This window comes from Microcaecilia unicolor, chromosome 11 (assembly GCF_901765095.1).
Source record: "Microcaecilia unicolor chromosome 11, aMicUni1.1, whole genome shotgun sequence".
Taxonomy (NCBI): domain Eukaryota; kingdom Metazoa; phylum Chordata; class Amphibia; order Gymnophiona; family Siphonopidae; genus Microcaecilia; species Microcaecilia unicolor.
In genome coordinates this window covers 13,997,202-14,021,597 of record NC_044041.1, presented here as the reverse complement: position 1 = coordinate 14,021,597, position 24,396 = coordinate 13,997,202, and the positions used below count along the sequence as shown (strand labels likewise).

General features: G+C 48.0%; 1 protein-coding gene across 1 annotated transcript in view; it reads right to left on the bottom strand.

Moving 5' to 3' along the window:
* Positions 1-7,751: 7,751 nt before the first annotated feature.
* The window catches only part of LOC115479896 (calcium-binding protein 7-like), an 87,112-nt gene continuing 70,467 nt past the window's right edge, over positions 7,752-24,396 (bottom strand). Inside the window, 2 exon segments of the mRNA XM_030218207.1 lie at positions 7,752-8,262; positions 10,340-10,493. Coding sequence (XP_030074067.1) covers positions 8,135-8,262; positions 10,340-10,493 — 282 coding nt within the window. The 3' untranslated portion in view covers positions 7,752-8,134.

The following is a 24,396-nucleotide window of genomic DNA, read 5'->3' as shown; positions in this document are numbered from 1 at the left end:
CGGGGTACAAATGTAACAAAAAAAAAAAAAAAAAGTCAACTGTGCAAAAGGTGATAAAGTGCTGCAGTTAATCAGCGTCCCGCAAGGCGGACATCTGGCTGTTGTCTTCTATGACGATGATCCCAACAGTCAGCACAGGACAGTGAAATGACCTAACGTGAAGTGGAACAGAGATGGCAGGGTCCAGTTGAGTTATTCCCCTGCCAGCAGCCAAAACCCAGAATCGACCTGGCCTTGAGCAAGAGGCAGCATCCTGATATGTGCCCCCCCCCCTTAGAAATAAGTACATAAGTATTGCCATACTGGGAAAGACCAAAGGTCCATCGAGCCCAGCATCCTGTTTCCAACAGTGGCCAATCCAGGTCACAAATACCCAGCAAGATCCCCAAAATGTACAAAACATTTTATACTGCTTATCCCAGAAATAGTGGATTTTCCCCAAGTCCATTTAATAATGGTCTATGGACTTTTCCTTTAGGAAGCCGTCCAAACCTTTTTTTAAACTCCGCTAAGCTAACTGCCTTTACCACATTCTCTGGCAACGAATTCCAGAGTTTAATTACACGTTGAGTGAAGAAAGATTTTCTCCGATTCGTTTTAAATTTACTACATTGTAGCTTCATCGCATGCCCCCTAGTCCTAGTATTTTTGGAACGCGTAAACAGACGCTTCACACCTACCTGTTCAACTCCACTTATTATTTTTTAAACCTCTATCATATCTCCCCTCAGCCGCCTTTCTCCAAGGTGCATACGTTTCCTTTATAAACAGTTGAAGGAAATGCACATATGTGCCTTAGCAGCCTAGACAACTGGTTGTAAAATTTACTCTTTTCACCGTCCAGAGAGGAGCAGACTACGTAAGTACATAAGTATTGCCATACTGGGACAGACCAAAGGTCCATCAAGCCCAGCATCCTGTTTCCAGCAGTGGCCAATCCAGGTCACAAGTACCTGGCAGAAACCCAAAGAGTAGCAACATTCCATGTAGAACCCCAAAGAATATCAATATTCCGGAATCCTGAAGAGTAACAAAGATTCTAGAATTCTAAAGAACAACAAGATTCCATTCAGAATCCCAAGTATATAAGTATTGCCATACTAGGACGGACCAAAGGTCCATCAAGCCCAGCATCCTGTTTCCAGCAGTGGCCAATCCAGGTCACAAATACCCGGCAAGATCCCAAAAATGTACAAAACGTTTTATACTGCTTATCCCAGAAATAGTGGATTTTCCCCAAGTCCATTTAATAATGGTCTATGGACTTTTCCTTTAGGAAGCCGTCCAAACCTTTTTTAAACTCCGCTAAGCTAACCGTTACTGAGTCACACGAGAAAACAGGGCCCTGATTATAGGGAATCTTAAGGAGGAACATTTGCATTTGCTTTGCGTTAATGACTGCGACAGATTGAGCTGGTCAGATTAGTTTTTATCTGCCGCTACGGGTTCTCATGATCTAAGACCCTTTTAGCTGACAGGGAAATGTCTTGTTAAAAGTGTATTTTGCTGGTTGACAGGATATAACTGATAATCTCAGTTTCTCTTCTTCATTCTGACATCCGACTTCTTAAAACCTGAGCCCTTTGACAGTGCTAATGGTGATAAAAAGAAATTCATATTTCCAGCTAAAATTTCCCAGGACAGTGACAAAAAAGTAATTTTAAGAAGGCAATAGCAAGACCAAGGCTGACCAGATCTGTGCAAATAATCTGCATGAAATTGCAGCTGTTTATAGTTGGAAATTAATGAAAACTCGGTAGCGGTTGTAGACCTCCAGCAGCTGAAATATTTTCTTTCTCACCAGTAAGTGAGGCTGGACATTGGCCTTGAAGACATGAAGAAATCTTACTGGTACATTACTATTATGAATACTTTTTAAACTGCTAGCATGTCATTTTCTTGAAATTGTAGAAGCAGCCATGTTGATAAAAAAGTGAGAAATGACCCAGGACCACCGAGGGAGGGAGGGAGGGAGGGGGGGGGGTCAAGATTCCTCAGGCCCCGGTCTCCAAGGGGGGGGGCCTGGCACCGGGGTCTGTCTCTCTCCTGCACCTGTGTGTCGGGACCCGGGTGATTGCGTTAATGCGATTACTCGGGTCCCAGGACACAGGAGAGTGACAGACATACAGTAAGGTAAGGGGGGCGGGGGCGGCAGTTGCCCGAGTGGGGGGGGGGGGGGGCGGGGCCAAGTGGGGAGGTGGGGGGGTGGCGGCTGCATCCCAGGCCCGGACAGGGCCACCAAGAGACCCATCAGGGCCTGGGGCAGAGCTGGACTGCCACGCACCGCCCCTCACTTGCTCCGCTGCCCCTCACTCGCACTGCTGCCCCCATCACTTGCGCTGCCGCTTCCTTCCACCCGCCTGCCCTTTACGTTTCTGTCTCTGCCTCCAAATGGGAGCCCGGGCCCAGTGCAGGCAAGCCTCTTCCTGCCTGCCTGCTCCCACAATCTTTCCTCTCCTGTTCCTGTCCGTGCCGGGACCCGGATGATTGCATTCTTGCGACATCGCACTAATGCAATCATCCAGGTCCTGGATGGCACACACGAGCAGGGGAGAGGACAAACCCGGAAGCAGGCAGGCAGGAAAAAGGTTGCCGGCACCGGGCCCAGGCTCCCCCTTGAAAGCCGAGCCTGGGGAATTTTGCCCCCCCCCCCCCGCCATCCACCCCTCTCGATGGCCCTGGGCCCGGCTTTGTCTCTCAGCGGCACTGAAATGACCTCATACTCTGCTTTGATTAGTCCATACTGACTTTGACCTCAAACACTGGAGGAACAGTGTTGCCAGGTGGGCGGTTTTACCGCCCAATTGGGCGGTTTTCCGCGCCCCGCCGCGGGTTGCGGTTTTTTGGGCTTCTTTTTTGTCTTTTGGGCGGTTTTTTAGGTGTTTTTTTCGGCTGCGGGGGGCGGGGTTAGTGACATTTTGGGCAGGGTTAGTGACGGGGGAGGCGGGGCCGATGACGGCGGGGGTGATGACGCGGGGGTGGGGGTGTCAGGGGCGGGGTTTGAGTTTGGGCGGGTTTTGGGCTGGATTTAGGCTGGTTTGGGTGGGAAAAAAATTTTCCACCTGGCAACCCTGTGGAGGAATCCGTCAGATCCTTTTCCATAGGTCACTTGTGACTGTTTTGAACACAGCTGCTGCCGGGGAAAGCGGAATAGCAGAGAAGGAAAGTGCTAGGGTATGTCTCTGCTAACAATTTATAATTTTGTAGAGAGTCTGCGACCATAGAGGGGTTCTTTGACTAAGGTGTGCTAAAAGATTTAGTGCATGCTAATGATTAGCATGCACTAAATGATAAGAAGCCCATAGGAATATAATGAGCTTCTCCCTCCGCTTCCCTCACCCACCTTCCCTTCATCAATAACATCCCTAAGGGGTCATTTTACTAAGGTGCCCTACAAGATTTAGCACATTTGAATCATTAGGTTGTAAGTGAATCTCACATGTGTTCCACCACCACTGTTAGCTTCCTGGACACCGATTTAGGACAAATTACATTCAGTTAAGTCAGGGCTGCTGAGAGACACAGCCAGGCCTGGGGCAGGACCACCGCCTGCTGGCCCACCCACCTGGGCCGCCGTGCTGCACCACACTGCCACCACTCAGGCCGCCTCCCCCCCCCCCCACACACACATTCAAGCCACCGTCCCCACCTGCCCCCTTACCTTCCTGTGTCTGACTGTTCCTGCCTCGGTCTGTCATCTCCTGCTCCTGTGTACCAGGACCCGGATGATTGCATTAACACGACAACCCAGGTCACCCGGGCTATCACGTTAATACAATCATCCGGATCCTCCTGGAACACTGGAGCAGGAGAGAGAGACAGATCATGAAGCAGACAGGCAGGAAGAAGCTTGCTGGCGCCAGGCCCCTCCTTGGAGGCTGGGCCCAGGGAATTTTGCCCCCCTCTCGGTGTCCCTGAGTTAAGTCAACCATGCATGGTTTATGCAATACGCCTAGAGCCCGTCTACCAGACTAACAGGGGCATTTTCAAAAGAGAAGGGCGCCCATCTTCCGAGACAAATCGGGAGATGGGCGTCCTTCTCTCAGGGTCGCACAAATCGGCATTATCAAAAGCCCATTTTGGGCGCCCTCAACTGGAGTCCGTCGCGGGGACGACCAAAGTTCACGGGGGCGTGTTGGAGGTGTAGCGAAGGTGGGACTGGGGCGTGCTTAAAAGATGGGCGTCCTTGGCCGATAATGGAAAAAAGAAGGGCGTCCCTGACGAGCATTTGGTCGACTTGGTCCATTTTTTTTTCACGACCAAGCCTCAAAAAGGTGCCCAAACTGACCAGATGACCACCGGAGGGAATCGGGGATGACCTCCCCTTACTCCCCCAGTGGTCACCAACCCCCTCCCACCCTAAAAAAAATGATTTTTTTTTTTTGCCAGCCTGTATGCCAGCCTCAAATGTCATACCCAGCTCCCTGACAGTAGTATGCAGGTCCCTGGAGTAGTTTTAGTGGGTGCAGTGCACTTCAGGCAGGTGGACCCAGGACCATACCCCCCCTGTTACATTTGTGGAAGAAACAGCGAGTCCTCCAAACCCCACCAGAAACCCTCTGTACCCACATATAGGTGCCCCCTTCACCCATAAGGGATATGGTAGTTGTGTACAGTTGTGGGTAGTGGGTTTTGGGGGGCTCAGCACACAAGGTAAGGGAGCTATGTACCTGGGAGCATTTTATGAAGTCCACTGCAGTGCCCCCTAGGGTGCCCGGTTGGTGTCCTGGCATGTGAGGGGGACCAGTGCACTATGAATGCTGGCTCCTCCCACGACCAAATGCCTTGGATTTGGTCATTTTTGAGATGGGCGTCCTCGGTTTCCATTATGGCTGAAAACCGGGGATGACCATCTCTAAGGTCGACCATCTCAACATTTAGGTCGACCATCTCTAACCTAAATGTTGAGATTTGGGCGTCCCCGACCGTATTATTGAAATGAAAGAAGGATGCCCATCTTGTTTCAATAATAGCGGTTTCCCCGCCCCTTCGCCGGGTTGTCCTTAGAGATGGACGTCCCCGTTCGATTATGCCCCTCTAAGTCTAGTTGCAGGAATTTATGCCAAGTAAAACTTGGTGTAAAGGGTGACTAAGTTAGGCGCAGAGCGATTGTATTCCATAACAGCGCAAATAATTTTTAGTAACACCCATGATCAGCCCATTCCATGCCCATGGCCACACCCCCTTTTCAGCAGTGTGCATTAGAATTTACGCGCATCACTTTATAGAATACGCTTAGCAAGCTGTGTACCGAAATTCGAATTAAAGCCAATTAGTGTCACTAATTGCCCATTAATTGGCAATTATCAGAACTGATTGGCTTGTAATTAAGTTACACGTGCAGTACAGAGTATGACCTGAATTGTGCGCGCAACTCATGTGACACTGTATAGAATCTGGGGGTTTGCGCCTAACTTTAGATGCTTGGATTTCCACAAAGTAAACCCAGGTGTAAATCTTCATGTCTAAATTAGGTGCGGATCCCTCTTATTCTATAACAGCACGCACAAATTCTAAGAATGCCCCAATCTGCCAATGACCATCCTGTAGCCACGCCCCCTTTTTTGAAACCATGTATACATTTTTTACGTGTGGATGCATGCGACTAAAAATGTGTGTGTAAATTTCAATTAAGGCCAATTAGTGTCAATAATTATTAGCACCCAATTATTGGAGCTAATTGACTAATTAATCAATTACATTGTGCACACAAATTGGGTGCTCTTTATAGAATTTTGGAATTTGTGTGTGTGTCCCTTCCCCCCTCCCCTCAATAACTTTGCAATGGGTAGATGTGAATCGCTTGTTTACTCTTTCCAAAAATACTAGGACTAGGGGGGGGCACGTAACAAAGCTACGAAGTAGTAAATTTAAAACGAATCGGAGAAAATATTTCTTCACTCAACGTATAATTAAACTCTGGAATTCGTTGCCAGAGAATGTGGTAAAAGCAGTTAGCTTAGCAGGGTTTAAAAAAGGTTTAGATAGCTTCCTAAAAGAAAAGTCCCTAAGCCATTATCAAAATGGACTTGGGAAAATCCACTGCTTATTTCTGAGATAAGCAGCATAAAATGCATTGTATAGTTTTGGGATTTTGCCAGGTACTTGTGACCTGGATTGGCTGCTATTAGAAACAGGATACTGGGCTTGATGGACCTTCGGTCTGTCCCAGTATGGCAACACTTACGTACTTATGTAGCTATACCAAATTTTGTGGCCGTTTTACTAAAGGGCATTAGAATCTGGGCTGAATGTGTCTACACAGGACTTTTCCCACACACTAGGCCCAGATTCAACGTGGCAGTATTTAGGGCTTTTTTTTATTATTTTGCAGGTTCCTTGCTAATTTTTCCATTAGCACATGGGACTGGCAAAAAATAATGTGGGAGTCCTTACTACCCTTCTGTCTAGGAGGCATTAAGTGTTCCCACCTTAACTCAGGGTTGGCCAGTTAGCACGTACTAATGTAAATGTAACAGCTGGTTAATGGTTCCATGCTCATTCTCTGCCCATGTCATGTCTCCTCCAAAAATATATATAAAAATATAACGCACAGTTAACATGAGAAAAAGGGGATATTACCGCAAAACGCTTTAACACGTTTTGTGCTAAGCGTTTTCTCACATATTAAATGCACGTTACAGCATAACACCCTTTAGTAAAAGGGTCTCTTTGTGTGCAGTGAGTCCTTGAGGGTGGGGGGGGGGGGGGGAACGTCTGGCTTTTGCCACTTTTCAAAGTTGGCCGGGGAGGCAGTCAAAAGAGAAAAACGTCAGTTTCTCCTAAGAAATGCATCTAATATGTTTGTTTGAAGGGCTGCAAAGCTATGTAAGGAAGTAAGACCTTGGGGGGGGGGGGGGGGGGGGGACAGAATCTCAAATTTTCCACTTTTCAAAGTTTATGAACAATTCAGGGAGGGGGCTGATAAGATGGGGCAAACAAAGATGGTACCTGTCAAAAGAAATGCACGGGGTGGGGGGGGGGGGGGGGGGTTGATTTGAGGTTAGCAGGAATGTCACACTTTCCACTTCTTTTAAATTCCTTTCCACACTTCCTGTTGCACGGTTCACAAAGGGCTATCACTTTCTTTTGAAATCGAAAGCAAAAATATCAACTGTACCTTTGGAAATGATCTGAAAACCAGTAATGTATTATCATGCCAGAAAAATAAATTTACAATAGTAACATAACATCGTAAAATATGTTATCATACTGAAATATAAAAAAAAAAATTACAAGGGAAAGAGGATCAGGGGAATATAAATATTTTTACATGAATGTAGTGATCTGCTCTGCAGGGACATGGCAAGACCCTCTGATTTTTGTCCTAAATTTTGATCGAGCCCTGAATAGAAATAAGACTTGCAATAAACTATTCTCTTGGACATGGTGAAACATACCCTCCCCTATTAGATTAGATTTAAAAAAATAGAAGGAAATACATTTGCTTTTCTCATTTAGCCAATGAATGTTCCAGGAATGTCTATATACCTTAGTGCAGCCTGGCTTTACTGTTCCCTGCACAGATGATTGGGCTAATGGAAATGGGATGCCCTGAAGAGATGACAGGATGAGCCATGAGAAAACAGAAACAAGGATACAAAGATTTCATGTCCAGCCCTTAATCTGAAGTCCATGCAATAGAAAATCTTCACAAGTGTATTGCTTACTAATGATTTGGTTTATCATAAATATATATATATTTATTTATTTATTATATCATATATTTTATATTATTACTGTCATTGTACTATGTTATAAAAGCAAACAGTATTGCATCACTCCTATGGTAGGTGAGGATTCTCCATGCACTGTCATGCACTTGTCTCTGGAAACAGTCATGCGGGTCCAGGTAGCTTCTCCATTCCCAGGCCGGAGAAGGAAACCAGTCCTGAGCACCTGCTGCAATGGGCACAAGGGCCCTGCCGCTCCGTCTGCTCTTTCAGGAAGGTTCTCGGATTCCATGGAAAAGGACAAGACGTTGGGTGGCTGGAGTAAGGGGAAGGCCAGAGATCGGGAAGGCGAGGAAGGGTCCATGGGTTTCACAGGAGGCTGGTTACTTTGTGAGAAAAAGTTTTCAGTTTGCTTTGTGCCTTCCCTTTGGGAAGTCTGTCCCTCGGTTGGCCTGCCGCGGTTACTTCATTCCACTCCGCAGAACCTGGTTGGCAGCGATTAGCATGACGCTGATGATGAAGGCAATGGCAAAAGCGCAGATTAGGCTTTTCCGGACGCATGTTTGTCGTATTTGCTGATTTGGAGAGGCTACAATGGGGAGAGAAGAGGAGTAATTGGGAGAAGAAAAGATATACGGAAGCAACAGAGGAATAGAAAAGGAACATCAGCAACACCGGCAACAGACAAAAGAGGGCGACAGAGAAGAACGAAAGTAGAGAGGGAAAAGAGGTAGAGTGGCAAAGAGATCACCACAAAGAGATAAAGGAGAGACAGAGGAAGGAAAGCACAAGAAAGAGTGAAAGGAGATGGACAGGTAGAGAGTGAAGTAGAGAAAAGGAAGGAAAGGAATGGACAGAGTGAAGGTAAGGGTGGAAAGAGGAGCAGAGAAAAAAAATGCTAATTAATTGAAGCTGTTAATTCAGCACACTTCTATTCTGCATTTCAAATGACCTGATGAAGAGAGAAAAACTCTCAAAAGCTTGTCTCAGGTTAGTCTAATGAAAAAGGTTTTGCCTACAACTTGCTTATTGATTCTTATTTCCATATGGATACAGGCAGAACATTTAAAGGGACATAGCCCAGAGTAAAAATCAATGAGGTTTTAGTCTCTTTCCCAGGGCAGATGGTCTTACTCATGGTCCCTGTGCAGCCTGTCTAAGTACACCTCAGAGGTACTGTTGTACCTGTGGGTGAGTTCCCACCTGGACAGTTCCCACCTACCAATTTCCCCCGAGACAATTCCCACCCAGGAAGGACCCAGAGCGCCTGTGTCAATCGCGGATGGCCCAAATATGTAAGTTGCAAGCACTGTAGCGACGGCAGAGGAAGGAGAAGGAAGTGGCAGCGATCCTGAACTTGCAAGGAGAAAGGTAGTGAGCAATGCGGATTTAGGGAAGGCAGAGATGCGCTGGTGTCAGAGGAGGGGGCTGCAGGGAAAGGGAGACCCATGGGGAGGGGGGGGGACCCATGTGACTTTGGGGGGAGGGGGCGCCGCGCAGATCCATGTGGCTGGGGGGGGAGAGGTGCTGCGAACTGAAAAAGTTTGGGAACCCTGGCTATAATGGAATCTGGGCAGCAGAAGCTGTTAGAAAATACCATCTTAGAACACAGATTTTTGGCACTAAGTTTTGTCCCTCTTTATAGAAGTGTTCCCTTTGGGGCCGACATTCAGAATGTGGGAGGTAGACGGGCTGCTTCCCACAGTCAGCCCTGAGCCTGGATATTCAATGTCAGGCCGTTTGTGGTGACCGGCATTGAACATTTGTTTTATTTTTGGCCGGTTCCAACTTAACCAGCCAAACCGTATTCTGCACTGGCCAGTTAAGTTGGAACCGCCACAGATAGGCCTGTTATTCACGTAGCCACCAAACTTAGCTGGCAATGTGACGAAAAGCGGCGGATAGCCAGTTATATTGAACGATATAACCGGCAATATTCAACGGGAGACAGCTGGCTTATCTCCCCTTGAATATCGCTGGAGAGCTGGCTAAGTACCACTTAACCGGCCAGCTTAAATGGTATTGAATATCGGGAGTTTATGCCCTACTTCTCCTACTTGTAGCGGTGTACCAAGGGTGGGGCGGTGGGGGTGGTCCTCCCTGGGTGCACGCTGCAGGAGGGGTGCAGGCAGCAGCAATGCGGCTGTTGGCCCCGCCGGTTCCCTGCTCTCTCTGATGTTACTTCCTGTTCTGGGGCAGAGGGAGCAGGGAACCGGCGGAACCGACAGCCCCGTGGCTGCTCCCAGCACCCCAGGAGGTAAGAACAATGCATCCGGGAGGGGGGTTGGAGGTGATGCGCCAGGAGGGACATGATGATGCGCCGGGGGAGTGTCGTGTTGCACCTGGGGGGGGGGGGGGGTTGACGCTGCAACCGGGAGGGGGTGTGCAGTGGCAATCCGTCCTGGGTGGCAGTCGACCAAGGAACACCACTGCCTACTTGGGTAAATGAAGAGGAGAAGGGAATGTGTGATAGGAAGGGTTCAAGGTTCCTGCTGTCTGGTGTCCTTCACACTGGCTCCCTCCCACTTGATTGGATATGTGAGGAGGGTGTATCCCCACTTCCTATCAGCAAGCTAATAAAGGATAAGCCATACAGGTAAGTTATGTATCACATTGACTGATTAGTCTTTGAAATGTACCCATTCTCCTGGAAGGGTCTCACTTACTCTCCACATCGACTGGGCATTCCTCAGGGTTCTCTAGGTTGCTTTCCTCCTCCGTCATGATTATGTTCTCAATGTCCTTCATGGACAGGTGGTCACAGAAGGTGTCGTATAACAATCGCTTCAGCTCATCCACAGTCAGCTTCTGCATGTCGCACTGTGAGGAAAAAGCAGAGGACGTACTCTGTTACCCTCATACAATACCACGTCGCCACTGTAGACCCTATGAAAAACCACAGGAGTGGAAAGAACACTGATATCCCACAAGGAGTAACACAGAGAAAACAAGAACTGGGAACAAAGTTAGGATCTTCAAAACAGACCAGAGACTCTGGATAAGGATAGCAAACTTTAATAAATGACGACTCAACAAGGTACCATGTTTTGGCACCCAGGGCGTATAGAAGCAACGGTATTCATGACAACTCCCAAAGGTCTTTCTAAAGACCACTTCTTCTCAGATTTCACCTATTGAAGACCCACATTTTTTTTTAAACGTAAACCAAGACTCCTGAAGAAGGCACCTGGCCAGTTAAATGGCAATATTCAGTGGGAGATAGTTGGCTGTCTCCTACTGAATATTGCCAGTTAGTGGTTAGCAGATAACTGGTTACATCGCGTAATATAATTGGCTATCCTCTGATATTCAGCGCATCACCAGCTAAGTTTAGCAAATTAGGCCGCTGAAATATCTGGAATAATCTTTGGCTGGTTTAAACTTAATATATTGCACTAAATGAAAAATTAGATATAATAGGCTTCTCTGAGACCTGGTGGAAGGAGGATAACCAGTGGGACACTGTCATACCAGGGTATGAATTATATCATAGCGATAGGGTGAATCAAATTGGTGGAGGGGCAACATTGTATGTTAAGGAGGGCCTCGAATCGAATAGACTAAAAATTCCACAGGACATGAAACACAGCTTGGAATCCCTATGGATTGAAATTGCATGTGGAAAGGGGAAAAGGATAGTGATAGAAGTGTACTATCGTCCGCCTGGCCAGGAAGAACAGACGGATGTAGAAATGTTATCGGAAATTAGGGAGGCTAACAAACTGGGAAACACAATAATAAGGGTGATTTCAATTACTTCTGTATTGACTGGATAAATGTAACATCAGGGCACGTTAGGGAGGTAAAATTCCTTGACGAAATCAAGGACTGCTTTATGGAGCAGCTGGTACAGTCAGGAGCCAACAAGGGGAGGAAAAATTCTAGACTTAGTCTTTAGTGGAGCGCATGATCTGGTGCAGGAGGTAAAGTGCTGCGGCCGCTTGGTAACAGTGATCATAATATGATCACATTTGATATCGGCTTTGGAGTAAGTACACACAGGAAATCCAATATGTTAGCATTTAACTTTCAAAAAGGAGATTATGATAAAATGAGAAGAACGGTGAAAAGAAAATCTTAGAGGAGCAGCTGGGAAGGTCAAAAATTTACATCAGGCCTGGATGCTGTTCAAAAATACCATCCTGGAAACCCAGGCCAAATATATTCCGTGTATTAAAAAAGGAGGAAGGAAGACCAAACCACAGCCGGCATGGTTAAAAAGTGAGGTGAAGGAAGCTATTAGAGCTAAAAGAAAATCCTTCAGAAAATGAGCTCCTTGAGCAGGGACTGTCCTTCTATGTTAAATTGTACAGCGCTGCGTAAAGCTGGTAGCGCTTTAGAAATGTCAAGTAGTAGTAGTAAAATGGAAGAAGGATCCGACTGAAAATAATAAGAAACAGCATAAGGAATGGCAAGTCAAATGCAATGGGTTGATAAGGAAGGCAAAGACAGACTTTGAAAAAAAGATTGCGTTGGCAGCAAAAACATATAGTAAATTTTTTTTCAGGTATATTAATAGCAAGAAGCTGACAAAAGAATCGGTTGGAACTCTAGATGACTGAGGGGTAAAACTGGCCTTCAGGGAAGACAAAGCCACAGCAGAGAGATTAAATGAACTTTTTGCTTCAGTCTTCATCGAGGAAGATTTGGGAGAGATACCGGTGCCAGAAATTGTATTCAAAGTTGACAAGTTGGAGAAACTGAATGAAATCTCTATAAACCTGGAGGATTTAATGGCGCAATTTGACAATTTGAAGAGTAGCAAATCACCTGGACTGGATGGTATTCATCATAGAGCACTGATAGAATTGAAAAATGAACTTGCAGAACTATTGCTAGTAATATGTAATTTATCTTTAAAATCAAGCATGGTACCGGAAGATTGGAGGGTGGCCAATGTAACATCGATTTTTTAAAAAGGTTCCAGAGGTGATCCGGGAAATTATAGACCGGTGAGCCTGATGTCGGTGGCAGGCAAAATGGTAGAGATTATTATAAAGAACAAAATTACAGAACATATACAAAAGCATGGATTAATGAGACAAAGTCAACATGGATTTAGTGATGGGAAATCTTGCCTCACCAATCTATTACACTTCTTTGAAGGGCTGAACAAACATGTGGCTGAAGGTGAGCCAGTCGATATTGTTTATCTGGATTTTTAAAAGGCATTTGACAAAGTATCTCATGAAAGTTTCTAGAGGAAATTAGAGAGTCATGGGATAGGAGGTAGTGTTCTATTGTGGATTAAGAACTGGTTAAAAGATAGAAAACAGAGAGTAGGGTTAAATGGTCAATATTCTCAATGGAGAAGGGTAGTTAGTGGGGTTCCCCAGGGGTCTGTGCTGGGACCGCTGCTTTTTAACATATTTATAACTGATCTAGAGATGGGAGTAACTAGTGAGGTAATTAAATTTGCTGGTGACACAAAGTTATTCAAAGTCGTTAAATCACAAGAAGATTGTGAAAAATTACAAGAGGTCTATAAAATAATGAGTGGAGTTCATCGGGTAGATGTGAAGCGTCTGTTTACGCTTTCCCAAAAATACTAGGACTAGGGGGCATGCGATGAAGCTACAAAGTGGTAAATTTAAAACAAATCAGAGAAAAGTTTTCTTCACTCAACGTGTAATTCAACTCTGGAATTCGTTGCCAGAGAATGTAGTAAAGATGGTTAGCTTAGTGGGGTTTAAAAGAGGTTTGGATATCTTCCTAAAGGAAAAGTCCATAAGCCATTATTAAAATGGACTTGGGGAAAATCCACTACTTATTTCTGGGATAAGCAGAATAAAATGTATTGAAGTTTTTTGGGGATTTTGCAGGTATTTGTGACCTGGATTGGCCACTGTTGGAAACAGGATGCTGGGCTTGATGGACCTTTGGTCTGGCCCAGTATGGCAATACTTATGTACTTGGGATTCTGAATGGAATCCTGCTACTCTTTGGGGTTCTACTTGGAATGTTGCTACACTTTGAAATTCTGCATGGAATCTTGTTATTCTTTAGAATTCTAGAATCTTGCTACTCTTTGGGTTTCTACATGGAATGTTGCTACTCTTTTGGTTTCTGCCAGGTACTTGTGACCTGGATTGGCTACGGTTGGAAACAGGATGCTGGGCTTGATGGACCTTTGGTCTGTCCCAGTGTGGCAATACTTATGTACTTATGTACTTAAGAGCTACTCAGATTTCAGGACTAGAGGCGATTCGGAGTAACCCACATCATTGGAAAGTATATGAATATATCCCCTTCATTTTTAAAGGACAGCTATCTGGATAATTTCCAAGTGAAAAGACCTACAGGGTAAGGATGTGTATACACGGTCACCAGATATATTTGTACTTGGTACCAGTGTTGCCAGGTGGAAAATTTTTTTCCCACCCAAACGAGCCCAAATCCAGCCCAAAACCCGCCCAAACTCAAACCCCGCCCCTGACACACCCACCCCCGCGTCATCACCCCTGCCCCCGCCGTCATCAACCCCGCCCCCGCCGTCAACGGCCCTGCCTCCCCCGTCACCGGCCCCGCCTCCCCCATCACCGGTCCCGCCCAACACGTCACTAACCCCGCCCAAAACGTCACTAACCCCGCCCCCCGCGGCCGAAAAAACCGCCCGAAAAACCGCGGAAAAGAAAAAAAAGAAGCCCAAAAAACCGCGACCCGCCGCGGGCAAAAATTTCCCGTGGCGGGTCGCGGAAAACCGTCCAATTGGGCGGTAAAACCGCCCACCTGGCAACACTGCTTGGTACTGGTGTGGGTGGTCAATTGTGTGTGTGTGTGTGGGGGGGAGGGGGGGGCGGGGTTGCAATACAGCAGGTGCACATTTTAAAATGCAACTATGCACCTGCTGTTTACCCCTGGGAATACCTTTTTGTGATCTATTAAATTAGCCATGGTGAGGGAGTCAGTGTTAAATCAGGGGACTGTAGCCAAGTTGTTATCTAGCTCAGTGTTTTTCAAAATCATCTTCCCCGTGTGTATCCCTTTCTAATTTGATTGAAAAGTGTAGCAGAGTTAAGCAAAGGCATAACATAATAACAGATAAATGAAAAAAAAAAAACTCCAGTTACACACCTGTGATGCTCACGCACAAAAGCAAACAAAAAGCAAGCCCTTGGGGCATATCATCACATGATAAATGGCAGCACAGGTGCCTGTGATATGCCTGTTACACTCTAGACAATATGATTGATGCGATATCTACCAACAGCACACATTTTGCTCTTTTAGTTAAGATTCAAGGGCAGGGTCCTTTTTGACTGAGAACCTGTACAATAAGGGGAATTAATGCCCTGCCATGTGACCCCCTTGGGCACCCAGTGAGGAACTAACCATTGCCAAATCAGGAGGTTTAACTCTCCTACCACAATGATTGCACTGTTATCTCCCTGTGTCAGGGGCAGACTCTGTACACAGTCCCATCCCCTTGTTACAGATAGTCAAGACTTCAACAGAGCAATGGATTTACAAGAAGGTCTTCCTTAGGAAAATCGGGACTATAGTTACAATGCAACAAAACCAGGCCTCGATCAGCCTCTCTCTCTGCCACGGAGCCCCACTAGTCCCTCTAATAGTGAGATCCTTGCTTCCAAGTCTTGCATGGATCAGCCCGTCTCCCCACTCATTCACTCCCTTCCCATACAAAAGAATCCATTATTTACAGCCAAGTCACAAGCTATTACCATATCTGCTCTGACCAGGGGTTTAGCTATGTGGGGCCACGGGAGCCTGGGGCCCCGTAGATTTAGCCCTGGACCCCCCTGCCAATGACCCTCTCAACCCCCCCTCCCGCCGTCAACCCGCCGTCGCCGTCTGCTACCTTTGCTGGCGGGGGACCCCAACCCCCGCCAGCCGAGGTCCTCTTCTTCCTTCGTTCTGTTTCTGAGTCTGACGTCCTGCACGTACAAGGTGCAGGACGTCAGACTCAAAGAAACAGAATGAAGCCCTGCAGATCGCAAGGCTTCATTCTGTTTCTGTGAGTTTGACGTCCTGCGCGTTGTACGTGCAGGACGTCAGACTCAAACAGAACTAAGGAAGAAGAGGACCTCGGCTGGCGGGGGTTGGGGTCCCCTGCCAGCAAAGGTAGGTGACAGCAGGGGAGGGTCGGCGGTGGGAGGGGGGGTCGAGAGGGTCATCGGCGGGGGGGGGGGGGGTCGGCGGTGGGGGGGGGGGTCGAGAGGGTCATCGGCGGGGGGGGGGGGGGGGGTCGGCAATGGCGGGGGGGGGGGCTAAAATGTGCCCCCTCACCTCGGGCTCTGGACCCCCCTCCTGCCGAAGTCTGGCTACGCTCCTGGCTCTGACTCAGGGGACAGGGATAAACACCTCAAAATCCTGACTGCATCCTTCAAACAAAAAGGCTACAACCCCTAAATAATCTCCAAGAATGTTGCCCCCTCCCTGAAAACACCCAGGGAGAATCTGCTACAGTACAAGGAAAAGAAAGCCTCAGACAGAATCCCCCTTGTAGTGACATACAACCCAGAGCTGGAAAAGACCTACAGCCACTACTCCAGGAGGATGAACTACTGAAAGAGATATTCCCAGCCCCTCCAGTGCTGGCCTTCCGACAGCCACCCAACTTAAAACACAAACTAGTGAGAAGCAAGTTCCCGATAGAAACTCAAAACGAAGAGAGCGACACACATCCTTACAATATATCCAACTGCAAACTATGCTAGGATCAGGCGACCCTCAGGGGGAGGAATGCTGGCTTCGGCCTAACCCCTGGTAAGCCTTTCCTCAGCTGAGAGGTACCCACCTCTACCACCGGCTGCCTTTCAGGTGCTGTGGAGGACTTGCAGCTCATCTGCATATCCTTACAGCCTTCTCCGGGGTGACACCCAGGTCCACCCCGATCCACTCAGGGCCTCCGCTCTAGGTGCCCAGCGCTCCCTCCAGGTGCTGTGGAGGACTTGCAGCCCTTCTGCATTTCCTCACAGCTGTATCCGGGGTGACTCCAGTTCCACCCCGACCTTCCCAGGGCCTTCTCTCCAAGTGCCCAGAGTTCCCAGGTGCTTTTTTGCTAGGATCAGGCGACCCTCAGGGGAGGAATGCTGGCTTCGGCCTAACCCCTGGTAAGCCTTTCCTCAGCTGAGAGGTACCCACCTCTACCACCGGCTGCCTTTCAGGTGCTGTGGAGGCCTTGCAGCTCATCTGCATATCCTTACAGCCTTCTCCGGGGTGACACCCAGGTCCACCCCGATCCACTCAGGGCCTCCGCTCTAGGTGCCCAGCGCTCCCACCAGGTGCTGTGGAGGACTTGCAGCCCTTCTGCATTTCCTCACAGCTGTATCCGGGGTGACTCCAGTTCCACCCCGACCTTCCCAGGGCCTTCTCTCCAAGTGCCCAGAGTTCCCAGGTGCTTTTTGGCTAGGATCAGGCGACCCTCAGGGGGAGGAATGCTGGCTTCGGCCTAACCCCTGGTAAGCCTTTCCTCAGCTGAGAGGTACCCACCTCTACCACCGGCTGCCTTTCAGGTGCTGTGGAGGACTTGCAGCTCATCTGCATATCCTTACAGCCTTCTCCGGGGTGACACCCAGGTCCACCCCGATCCACTCAGGGCCTCCGCTCTAGGTGCCCAGCGCTCCCACCAGGTGCTGTGGAGGACTTGCAGCCCATCTGCATTTCCTCACAGCTGTATCCGGGGTGACTCCAGTTCCACCCCGACCTTCCCAGGGCCTTCTCTCCAAGTGCCCAGAGTTCCCAGGTGCTTTTTGGCTAGGATCAGGCGACCCTCAGGGGGAGGAATGCTGGCTTCGGCCTAACCCCTGGTAAGCCTTTCCTCAGCTGAGAGGTACCCACCTCTACCACCGGCTGCCTTTCAGGTGCTGTGGAGGACTTGCAGCTCATCTGCATATCCTTACAGCCTTCTCCGGGGTGACACCCAGGTCCACCCCGATCCACTCAGGGCCTCCGCTCTAGGTGCCCAGCGCTCCCACCAGGTGCTGTGGAGGACTTGCAGCCCATCTGCATTTCCTCACAGCTGTATCCGGGGTGACTCCAGTTCCACCCCGACCTTCCCAGGGCCTTCTCTCCAAGTGCCCAGAGTTCCCAGGTGCTTTTTGGCTAGGATCAGGCGACCCTCAGGGGGAGGAATGCTGGCTTCGGCCTAACCCCTGGTAAGCCTTTCCTCAGCTGAGAGGTACCCACCTCTACCACCGGCTGCCTTTCAGGTGCTGTGGAGGACTTGCAGCTCATCTGCATATCCTTACAGCCTTCTCCGGGGTGACACTCAGGTCCACCCCGATCCACTCAGGGCCTCCGCTCTAGGTGCCGCGCGCCTAATGGCGCGCGGGGCATTTTTCTCTTTGTATCTAATCTTTTTCCAGTTGCTAAAGTACCTTAATCGTTTATGGCCCCTATTCACATTCTCTTCCTAGCTCTGTCCCTTCCTAATCTTTTCCCTCACCCCCTACCTCTCTCCGCTACAGGAACTCACTTCCCATCCATTGACTTCATCACCTCACCTTCTCTCCTACCCTCTTCCTCCTTTTGGCTTTTAATCTCCGTCTCTTTCTTCCCTCCATTTTGCCTTCCCCATTCCACCTAAATACCTCTCGCCTTCGACGCCTTCGTGGCCACACCTCTCCTACTCTCCTCCGCTCTCTTTTACTCCTTCTCTTACTCTCAGCTGGTGACATCAATCCCAATCCTGGCCCTCCTCACCAACTATTATCCAAACTCTACAGATCTCACCGTGACCTCTCTAACCTCATCTCTATTCCTCTACTCCCCTCCTCTTCTCTGCCCTTCTCTTGCGCCCTATGGAATGCCCGCTCTATCTGTAACAAACTCCCCTATATCCAGGACCTCTTTATCTCGCGTCACCTCCATCTGCTCGCCATAACAGAAACCTGGCTCTGCCCTGATGACTCTGCTTCAGTCGCAGCCCTGTGCCATGGCGGTTATCTATTTTCACATACTCCTCGCCCTGCTGGCCGTGGGGGCGGTGTTGGACTACTTCTCTCTCCCTCCTCCAGATTTCAACCCCTTCTTCCACCTCAATCTCACTGTTTTTCCTCCTTTGAAGTCCACTCTATCCGCCTTTTCTCTCCTCTGCCTCTTCGAATAGCGGTCATTTATCGTCCCCCTGATAAGTCCCTTTCATCCTTTCTCAGTGACTTTGATGCCTGGCTTGCCTTCTTCCATGATCCTTCCTCCCCCTCTCTCATCCTTGGTGACTTTAATATTCCTGCTAATGATCCTTCCAACTCTTATATTTCCAAGTTACTCGCTTTAACGTCGTCCTTTAATCTCCAACTATGCTCCACCTCCCCCACTCATCAAAATGGTCACTGTCTTGATCTCATCTTCTCCTCCAACTGTTCACCCTCTAGTTTCCTTGCCTCCGATCTTCCCCTCTCTGATCACCATCTTATAACTTTCACACTTAAATCTCCTCCCTCCCAGTCCCGTCCTATCCTATCTAATTTATCTAGGAATCTTCACGACATTGACCCTTCATCTCTATCCTCCCATGTTTCAAACCTCCTCTCTACTGTGGCACCATCCACGTCTGTCAACGAGGCTGTTTCTTCTTACAACAATACTCTATCCTCTGCCTTAGACACTCTTGCACCTTTGATGACCCGCCCTGTAAGGCGTACAAAACCCCAACCTTGGCTGACTTCTAATATCCGCTACCTACGTTCCTGTACCCGCTCCGCCGAACGCCTCTGGCGGAAATCTCTGGCCCTTGCTGATTTCTTACACTTTAAGTTCATGCTGACCTCCTTCCAATCTGCTCTTTTACGTGCCAAACAGGATTATTATATCCAACTGACCAACTCTCTTGGCTCTAATCCTCGACTTCTCTTCACCACATTGAACTCTCTCCTCAAGGTGCCCCCTCCCCCAACTCCCCCTTCACTATCTCCTCAGACCCTTGCTGAATTCTTTCACAACAAGGTTCAAAAGATAAACCTTGCTTTCTCTACCTCACCAGCTCTCCCTCCACTAGTCCGTTCCCCTCTCTCTCCTTCCCCTCATTCCCTTTCCTCCTTTCCTGAAGTTACTATTGAGGAAACTACACTTCTCCTTTCTTCCTCAAAATGTACCACCTGTTCCTCTGATCCCATTCCCACCCACCTTCTTAATGCCATCTCTCCTACTCTTATTCCTTTTATCTGTCACATTCTCAACCTCTCACTTTCCACTGCGACTGTCCCTGCTGCCTTTAAACATGCTGTGGTCACACCTCTCCTTAAGAAGCCTTCACTTGACCCTACTTGTCCCTCTAATTACCGACCCATCTCCCTCCTTCCTTTTCTCTCCAAATTACTTGAGCGTGCTGTTCACCGCCGCTGCCTTGATTTTCTCTCCTCACATGCTATTCTTGACCCATTACAATCTGGTTTTCGCCCTCTCCACTCAACCGAAACTGCGCTTACTAAAGTCTCCAATGACCTATTACTGGCTAAATCCAGAGGTCAATATTCCATCCTCATTCTTCTTGATCTTTCCGCTGCTTTTGACACTGTCGATCACAGCATACTTCTCGATACCCTGTCCTCACTTGGATTCCAGGGCTCTGTCCTTTCCTGGTTCTCTTCCTACCTCTCCCTCCGCACCTTTAGTGTTCACTCTGGTGGATCCTCTTCTACTTCTATCCCTCTGCCTGTCGGCGTACCCCAGGGTTCTGTTCTTGGTCCCCTCCTCTTTTCTATCTACACTTCTTCCCTTGGTTCATTAATCTCATCCCATGGCTTTTCCTACCACCTCTATGCTGATGACTCCCAAATCTACCTTTCTACCCCTGATATCTCACCTTGCATCCAAACCAAAGTTTCAGCGTGCTTGTCTGACATTGCTGCCTGGATGTCTCAACGCCACCTGAAATTAAATATGACCAAAACCGAGCTTCTCATTTTCCCCCCCCAAACCCACCTCCCCGCTCCCCCCATTTTCTATTTCTGTTGATGGCTCTCTCATTCTCCCTGTCTCCTCAGCTCGAAACCTTGGGGTCATCTTTGACTCTTCTCTCTCCTTCTCTGCTCATATCCACCAGACCGCCAAGACCTGTCGTTTCTTTCTTTACAACATCCGTAAAATCCGCCCCTTTCTTTCCGAGCACTCTACCAAAACCCTCATCCACACCCTTGTCACCTCTCGTTTAGACTACTGCAATCTGCTTCTTGCTGGCCTCCCACTTAGTCACCTCTCCCCTCTCCAGTCAGTTCAAAACTCTGCTGCCCGTCTCATCTTCCGCCAGGGTCGCTTTACTCATACTACCCCTCTCCTCAAGACCCTTCACTGGCTCCCTATCCGTTTTCGCATCCTGTTCAAACTTCTTCTACTAACCTATAAATGTACTCACTCTGCTGCTCCCCAGTATCTCTCCACACTCGTCCTTCCCTACACCCCTTCCCGTGCACTCCGCTCCATGGATAAATCCTTCTTATCTGTTCCCTTCTCCACTACTGCCAACTCCAGACTTCGCGCCTTCTGTCTCGCTGCACCCTACGCCTGGAATAAACTTCCTGAGCCCCTACGTCTTGCCCCATCCTTGGCCACCTTTAAATCTAGACTGAAAACCCACCTCTTTGACATTGCTTTTGACTCGTAACCACTTGTAACCACTCGCCTCCACCTACCCCCTCCTCTCTTCCTTCCCGTTCACATTAATTGATTTGATTTGCTTACTTTATTTATTTTTTGTCTATTAGATTGTAAGCTCTTTGAGCAGGGACTGTCTTTCTTCTATGTTTGTACAGCGCTGCGTATGCCTTGTAGCGCTATAGAAATGCTAAATAGTAGTAGTAGTAGTACTAAAACATTTCACAGGACCCCACGGTCACTCACAAAGGAAAAATATTCAACATAAAGGAATCCTTCACATGCTCATCTTCCAATATAGTATACATCATTCAATGTAAAAAGGCTGCTATATTGGAGAAACAAGCCAGATGCTAAAGAAGAGATTTCATTTACATAGATACCATATGAAAAATGCCAGTGCCAACCAGGATGTCACCTCTGTGGGGCAGCACTTTACAAAACCAGAATAATGTATCAATGATTATATGGTAAGAATACTAAAAGGGAACTTTAAAACAATACAGGAGTGTAAGACCTTTGAAGTCAGAATGATTAAATATTTTGACACCCACCAGACAGGACTTAACAAAGATCTGGGTTTTCTAGCTCATTATAAATCATAAAATTCTACTGCTTTGTCACCCTCTTATCATCATGCATATCTCCCTGTCCCTCATCCACCCGGCTCTCCCTGTCTCTCACCTAACCCACCCCACCTTCATCCTGTGAGACTATCACTGGAATGCTATCAACATTTGCTTATTTCCGATCTGATGAAGAAGGGTTACCTTTGAAAGCTAATCAAAAAATGTATTAAGGGGTCCATTTACAAAGGTGCACTGAAAAATGGCTGGCGGCAGTGTAGCACAATTGTAAAAAAGGGCCTTTTTAACACTTTTCGCTGAAAACGGATGTGCGGCAAAATGAAAATTGCCGCACGTCCATTTTGGGTCTGAGACCTTACTGCCAGCCGTTGACCTAGTGGTAAAGACTCACGCGGTAACCGGGCGGTAATGACCTACGAGCGTCAAATGCCACTTAGCGCGCGTCTGTTATGCGTGCCCGAAAATAAAAAATATTTTTCAGACGCGCGTATCGGACGCACTCCAAAAATGAAATTACCGCAAGAGCCACGCAGTAGTCGGGCGGTAACTTCATTTCGGCGCACATTACACGCTTACGCGGCGGCTTAGTAAAAGGACCCCCTATGCTAGTCCAATAAAAAGGTATCATCTTATTTTCCTTTCTATGTTTTATTTTCTTTTATTTATTTATTTATTGCATTTGCATCCCACATTCCCCTACCTATTTGCAGGCTCAATGTGGCTTACATAGATTTGTTAACAGTATCATATCAGGATAACAGATATAGTTGGTAATGTGTGGCGATCATGGAAGGGAAGAGGGAAGAAGGAAGAGAGTGATTGGGGTAGTTATAGAAGGTGGGCTTTCATAATTGATTGGGTTGGTGATAGTGGCGTAGCCAGACAGCCAGTTTTGGGTGGGCCTGAGCCCAAAGTGGGTGGGCACAAAATTTTCTCTGCTCCGCCCTCCCTCCACCACTATACCCACCATTTCTCCCTCCTCTCCACCCCTATGCCTACCATTTCTCCCCCTCCCCACCTATCCCCTCTGTATGCAGCAAGTGTCCCTCCCCTCCACCTCATACACAGCCAAGACTTCTCCCTTCCTCACCCCTCCACCCTTTTGCTGCATCTCTCCCTTTTTCCCCATGCATCTCCCTCACCCACCAACCAAGCCTCATCTTTCCATCTTCCCTCCCCCCTGTGCAGCATCTTTCTTTCCATCTTCCCTTTCCCCTGTGCAGCTGCTGTGTCCCCCGCCTTCCCTCCCCCATGTGACATCTTTCCCCCATCATCCCTCCCCCCCCCCCCCGTGCAGCTGCAGCATCTCACCCTCCTTGCAGGCCCGCCAAGCAGCAGTGTTCCTGACGGCGATTCTACTCGCAGGCTCCGCTCGCAGTCGCAGCGATTCCAACACGCTGCCTGCCGGCTGCCGCTCAACAATCTCCTTGCGCTACTAAGCGCTAACCCGGAAGTCTCTCTTGCAGAGGAGAGACTTCCGGGTTAGCGCTTAGTAGCGCAAGGAGATTGAGCGGCAGCCGGCACTGGCAGGCAGCGTTTGGGAATCGCTGCGACTGGAATCGCCGTCAGGAACTTTGCTGCTGGGCGGGCCTGACCCGAAATTGGGTGGGCCCAGGCCCACCCAGGCCCGCCCGTGGCTACGCCCCTGGTTGGTGAGGTGACTTAGTGAGGCTGTAGATTCTCATTGTAGGCCTTGTTGAAGAAGAATGTTTTCAGAGATTTTCGAAAGATGGTTGTTTCATTGATTGCTTTCAAGTCTGTGGGTAATGCATTCCATAACTGCGTGCTCATGTAAGAGAAGGTGGTGGCGTGCATCAGCTTGCACTTAAGTCCTTTGCAGCTGGGTAGTGCAGGTTGAGAAATTTGCGGGATGATCTTGTGGCGTTTCTGGGAGGTAGGTCCACGAGGTTTAGCATGTAGATTGGGGCGTCTGCATGAATGATTTTGTGTACAATCGTGCAGATCTTGAACGCAATGCGTTCCTTAAGTGGGAGCCTTAAGTGGATCACCTTTAAAAGTGGACTAACACGGCTACCACATCTCTCTACTCAGCAGTATAAAGGAAACCCCATTATACATAGAATGTTGAGATTGGAATTGAGATGTCCCAGTACTTGATATATCTAGCGTGCAGGTGAAAGTGGTTTCCAGCTAAAATGAAGTCAGAAAGGAATGACAAAAATTCAGAGGTTAGGTAAAGGCAGAACTGTGCCTTCGCATTAACACCTCAGCAGCTGGCAGATGGCAACCAAAGGCACGTTTTAAGAAGTGTGTTGAATGTAGAAAAGAATTGTTTGGTACAAAGCAGGGGCGTAGCCAGACTTCGGCGGGAGGGGGTCCAGCGCCCGAGGTGAGGGCCTTTAGTTATCTCCATTTTATTCACATCAAGCATTAGAATCTGATCTGTATTTTATGACCATCTAAATTGTTGCTGTTAGTTTACGCAATAATTGGATTACGCTTCCTTCCTTCAGTCAAATCTAATATCTTAATCCCATTACTGTGATGTCTCCAGAAATATATAAATTATATATGGTGAGGTTAGTTTAGGGTTGCCTATTACATACAGGTTTAATTCTCAC